This window comes from Rutidosis leptorrhynchoides, chromosome 1 (assembly GCF_046630445.1).
Source record: "Rutidosis leptorrhynchoides isolate AG116_Rl617_1_P2 chromosome 1, CSIRO_AGI_Rlap_v1, whole genome shotgun sequence".
NCBI classification, from domain to species: Eukaryota; Viridiplantae; Streptophyta; class Magnoliopsida; order Asterales; family Asteraceae; genus Rutidosis; species Rutidosis leptorrhynchoides.
This window is the reverse complement of record NC_092333.1, coordinates 108,426,701-108,432,700: the sequence shown is the minus strand read 5'-3', so window position 1 is coordinate 108,432,700 and position 6,000 is coordinate 108,426,701. Positions and strand designations below refer to the sequence as shown.

The window sequence follows — 6,000 nt, the reverse complement described above, 5'->3', positions numbered from 1 at the left end:
AAATTATTTTATTATTATTATTATTATTTGTTTTGAGTAAAGAGCTTACTTTCAAATTATAGATATCTTGGTAACTCTTTTTTCTATATAATGTTCCTTTGAGCTCAACATATATGTGTAAAAACACGTGTCATGACAGCCATGTAATATTTTAGTATAACGTACTATGATCACCTTGTATTTCATTTATAAATAAATATAAATATAAATATAAATTAATACTAGTAAACTAATACTACGGAGTAACATTATTTTGTTTTAGGCATATCACATTTCACATTTAAAGTAGTATGAACATGCTTTCTGTAACATTATTTTGTTTTAGGCATATCACATTTAAAGTATTTATGACACTCACTACCTCAGTGGGTGTTGCTTACTACCCTCAACAATAACAATTTCCATAACCCACTGCACATACACTCCCCATAAAATTTCTCCCAAACTCTCTTTGCAAATAAAAATGGTGATCAAATACCAAAAAGTCAACACTTTGATCTTCATTCTCATTGCATCTCATCTCTCACTTGCAACTAAATCAACCTCATGGGTTGGTTCTAAATACCAAATTGAATGCACAATGTGTGCTGCTTGTGATAACCCATGCAATCAACCTACTTACTCACCACCACCACCAACACCATCACCACCACCACCCAAACCCTCATCACCCATCTGCCCACCACCGCCATCACCACCAACCTCCGGCAGCGGCGGCGGCGGCGGTGGCAGTTACTATAATCCACCACCGCCATCACCACCAACCTCCGGCAGTGGCGGCGGCGGTGGCAGTTACTATAATCCACCACCATCAACCACTCAAGGTCCTTACTACACCTACCCACCACCAGGACCACCTTCCAACAATAATAACAACTACCCAACTCCACAACCACCTAACCCCATTATGCCTTACTTTCCTTACTATTAGTACAGTCCTCCACCTCCGGCACCGTCCACCGCCGCCGTCTCACTTCCCGGAGCCACCGCTCTGTTTATTGTTTCTATTCTTGTTTTTTGTTTATGAAAATTTGAAGTGAAGAATAAAGTGCTAAGAGTTCACAGATCTACACAAAGGAATAAACAAGATTTGAAATTGATGAAATCCCAGAAATACCCTTCAAAGGTTTTTCAATTTATAACAAATTCGTGATGTCACCAATAATCTTGATAATGATTATGATGATGGCTTAAAGTGGAAGATGGAAAGCACACTTGCAGTGAAGTAATCTGTAAATTCATGACACTTTTATGTCTTTTTGGTAATTTTACTGTCTTTTAAGTTTTCAACAGTACATCAATTATTATTAATTATTAATGGTTAAATAATACGGAGTATAGTAGTAGCAAAATTTCTCAATTATTGTTAGTCGATCCGCAACAAATGTTATTGTTTGTTTGTTTATATATAATTCGTAGTTTTTTTCGTAAAAAAAGTGATACTATATAATTTAAGATTATCAATATTTTGTGCTACGTACAATTTTAGATGTGGGATTTAGTAGTATATTGTGATTAAGCATTACTTGCTAAATTCTAGAAGTTATTAATTGTGTGTTGGTGATTGAGCTGATTATTAAAATTAATACTGTAGTATTATTTTAACTTTCCAGATCAAAATTCGCTTTAAAAAAGTGGAAAAATCATGTCGATCTATTTAAACTTTTGACTTGGCACGTTTATGTATCAAAAACTACAAATGACTTTCAATTAAAAGAAACATACTTTAACATAAATACAGTAGCATAATAAACAATAATTAATTTAGGAATATTCATACTTTTTTTAACGATTCAACGATACAACGTTATTTTAATTTATTAAATTTTGAATGTAACCTTACCTATTTAGAATGTTGAATTATGCTATAAGTTTGATTTGATGTGAAACTTCTATTTGGTTCACAAAGCAATTTTCATTTGAATGGATGAAATTAATGTAATTTTGAAATGATCTTTTTTTTTTTTTTTTTTGAAAAGCAGCATAATATATATACGTAGTATATATATATATATATATATATATATATATATATATATATATGAAAAAACTCAAGTACAATACAATACCACCCCATGAACAAAGAAGGGGGAACTCAAAGAAGGAGCAGAACACCTAACATAAACTCTCATGCTAATTACATAAACTCTAATGCTAATTAACAAGAAGTTAAGTAACAAATCAAATGACTACGGATTGAGGATTGTGAAGCCATGAATGCCAATCAATAGTCTTTGCTTTGCTCCTTTTCGCAATCCATTCAAACGTTTTTGTTTGTATTTCGCACAATGACACGGGAGTAGTCCAACACTTTTTATTGAAAACCATTTGATTCCTATTACTCCAAATAAGATATCCACATGACCACAAAACAGCTTGCCAAATTTTCGCACCGATATCCGACATCGCAATACTAGAGTTACCAAGGAAAATCTCGTTGACACTTAATGAAGAAGAAACATTCATACTCCACCACTCGAACACTTTAGACCATACATCGAACGCGTGTTTGCAAAAAATAAGAGTATGATCTACCGTCTCCAAGTCGTCATTACAAAGCGGGCATCGAACGGAGTGAAGGTCGATACCACTTTTATCTAATTCTATCAAAGCCGGAAGTCGTTTTTTTCTCGCTCTCCACACAAAAACTTCAATCTTTTTCGGGACAAGAATGTTTCGTATTGTCTCGGAAGTATTTGTACGTGCACTAATCGTTTTTTCATCGATCAAACAAGTAAGTATCTTTGTAGAGAATTGACCATTGTTGTTCAACTTCCAAATCCAAGAATCTGCCTTCGAATTATCAAGTCTCACGGTTGTCACTAGCTGGGATAACTCGTCCAATTCATTCGCTGCCCGTCGAGAAGGTGGTCTGATCCAACAGTTTATAACCGAAACAGAAGAGCCATCATTGAGCAGTCTATCACGAACAGAAGCACTTTGATTATGATCCAATCTGAACAGCCTTTTAAATTTATACTTTAATGCAACTTCACCGATCCAAACGTCGTTCCAAAATGAGGTTGTGGAGATTTTGACAAAAGAATCCCTGAAAGGTAAACCAATGGAGTCGACTACACCACCTCTTTTCACAATGTTAGTCAAAGTAGTCGAAGGACCATGATAATTGTTAAGTGAATCAAAACCACCCGAAGGGCCGTAAATGCTCGAAATGACTTTAACCCACAAGGAAGTGGGCTCGGTTAAAAACCTCCACCACCACTTGCAAATTAAAGCCAAATTTTTACTTTTAAGAGAACCCAAATTTAACCCACCCGCCCCATAAGGTAGAAGTATTGAATCCCACTTGACCCAATTAATTTTAGAGTCAACACCCGTCCCGCCCAAAAAAAAAGAACGTCTCACACTCTCGAGTTTTTTTAACACACATGGCGGAGCACGGAAGAGCGAGAAAAAATACAACGGAAGACTATTTAAAACCGATTTAACAAGAGTTAAGCGACCACCAAATGACACCGAACGCGCCTTCCAATCCGAAAGTCTCTTCTCTAATTTTTCGATAACCGGCTTCCAACTATCTAACTTGTTCATTTCCGCACCTATCGGAAGTCCAAGATACGTAAAAGGTAATGAACCCGTATTACACCCGAAAAGAGAAGCCATATTTTCAACCACCGAATAATCAACACCAATCCCAAAAAACTTACTTTTTCGATAATTGACTTTAAGGCCCGAAGTCAACTCAAAACACTTTAGAAGTTTCATAAGATTACGGATATTCGCTTCATTCCAACTACCGAAGAATATAGTATCGTCCGCATATTGTAAGTGCGAAATTTTAACCTTTTCCCTACCAACTTCCACCCCCGAAAACATGTTGCAATTAACCGCATTCTTTGTAAGAGCATTTAATCTCTCCACCGCAATAATGTAAAGAAAAGGATAAAGCGGGTCGCCTTGACGGACCCCCCTTTCTAATGAGAACTCCTTCATTGGTGAACCATTAACAAGTATTGAGATAGTTGCGGATCGAAGACACGAGTGTATCCACTTTCTCCATTTCACATAGAACCCCATGATTTCCATGACCTCCATTAAAAATTCCCAACTTAAGCTATCAAAGGCTTTCTCAAAGTCTACCTTAAAAATTAGGCTCTTGATACGTTTATTTTTCAAATAATCAACCGTTTCGTTTGCAATTAACGCCCCGTCCAAAATGTTTCTACCTTTGATAAACGCACTTTGCTCGAACCCAATAAGTTCCGGAACAACCTTCCTTAGTCTATTCGAAAGTAATTTCGCAACAATTTTGTAAAAACTTCCGATTAAACTTATAGGACGGTAATCATTTAAAGAGATTGGGTCGGTTATTTTCGGGACAAGGGTGATAAAAGACGTTGCAACCTTTGGATAATTCACCCTTTTCCCAAAAATTATTAATTGCTTCGACTAGATCCTTTCTAACAATGTCCCAATATTTTTTATAGAAACACATGTTAAAACCATCGGGGCCCAGGGCCTTATTACTACCGCAGTCTTTAACAGCAGCCCATATTTCCTCTTCATAAAACCTCGCTTCTAAATTTTCAGCATCGGCTACAGTAAGCATTTTATTTATGGCCTGCCTTGATGAATTCTCTATGTTAACAGGCCCTCTAATAGATTCGGCATTTTCAGGCCCATTTACACTACCAGGCCCAGTTGGAACAAGCCAATTGATCATGGATGGGCGCTGAAGATTTTTCACAGAAAAGATATATTGAAAGTGATTTAAAACAGTAGCTTTTACCACACTAGCATCCTCATTCCAATTCCCATTAATGTTTAAACCCCTTAAATTACACTTATTATATCTTCTTTTTATCAAATTATGGAAAAACTTTGTATTCTCATCTCCATCTAGAATCCACCGAAATCTAGCTTTTTGTTTTAACATATTAGTCTTGACGGATTCTTTTTCTAACCATTTACGCCTCGCATCTAACCAAGCCAACCTATCTTCGTCATTAAAACTACCTGACTCCGCCTTTTTCTCTAACTCCATTGCTTTTGCTTTAAGGGAATCTAATTCGCTATCGAGACTACCAAACTCATTACGACTCCAATCTTTTAAATCAAACTTAACATTCTTAAGACGATCTGTAAACCTACAATCTAACCTCGAACTCTTGACTTCCTTCGCCCAAGAAGTTGTAATTACTTCCAATACACCTTCCTTATTGAACCATTCATTGAAAACTTTAAACGGTTTGGGACCATAATCGACTAACTTATCTCTCAAGATCAAAGGACAATGATCCGATTCTCTTCTTTCAAGAGGGATAACCGAAAGATCCTTCCAAAAACTCAAAAACTTATTTGACACTAGGAATCTATGTATCTTGCTAAACTTTATCCCATCATCACTTATTCGCGTAAATTTCCTCCCACTAATTGGAATTTCGATGAGATTATTACTTGCAATGAACTTATTAAATCTCGTGGCTCTTCTTTGATGAAACGCACAATTTAACCTATCCGAACTCTCTCTTACTTCATTGAAGTCACCGCATAGTAACCAAGCCGACTCACTATCTACCAATAAATTGTCAATAGATTCCCACATCAATTTCTTACCCGCATCGTCATGAGGACCATAAATATTTACAATAGTCGCATCATTACCAGAACCAACCCAATTTCCCCTAATTGCTAAGAAGAATTCATTCCCCATTGCACTAGTGACCGAAAAACATCTAGTATCCCACACAATCAACAACCCACCCGATTTCCCGGCAGCATCTCTTTGAACAAAACCGAAATCCCTAATTCCCCATAGAGAGTACACCCACCTATCATCAAGTTGTTTGCACCTAGTTTCTTGCAGCACAATTACATCAGGTCTTTCACTCGAACAAATGGATTTAACCCATCCAAACTTCCCTTTTACCCCAAGCTCACGAACGTTAAACGATAGAATCTTCATAAGAAAATTAATTAAACGAAAAAAACAGAAGGAGGAGGCTTACTGGGGGTTAAAGTTTGGCCACCTTAACCCGA

At 36.5% G+C, this 6,000-nt stretch overlaps 1 protein-coding gene across 1 annotated transcript; it reads left to right on the top strand.

Moving 5' to 3' along the window:
- The first annotated feature begins 347 nt into the window (after positions 1–347).
- On the top strand, positions 348–1,449 carry LOC139863917 (uncharacterized). The gene has a single exon (XM_071852521.1). The coding sequence runs from the start codon at positions 464–466 to the stop codon at positions 929–931; it is 468 nt and encodes a 155-aa protein (XP_071708622.1). The 5' UTR covers positions 348–463; the 3' UTR covers positions 932–1,449.
- The last annotated feature ends 4,551 nt before the right edge of the window (positions 1,450–6,000 follow it).

Coding starts and splice junctions, on each gene's coding strand:
- LOC139863917 (XM_071852521.1), top strand. CDS start 464: ATGGTGATCAAATACCAAAAAGTCAACACTTTGATCTTCATTCTCATT.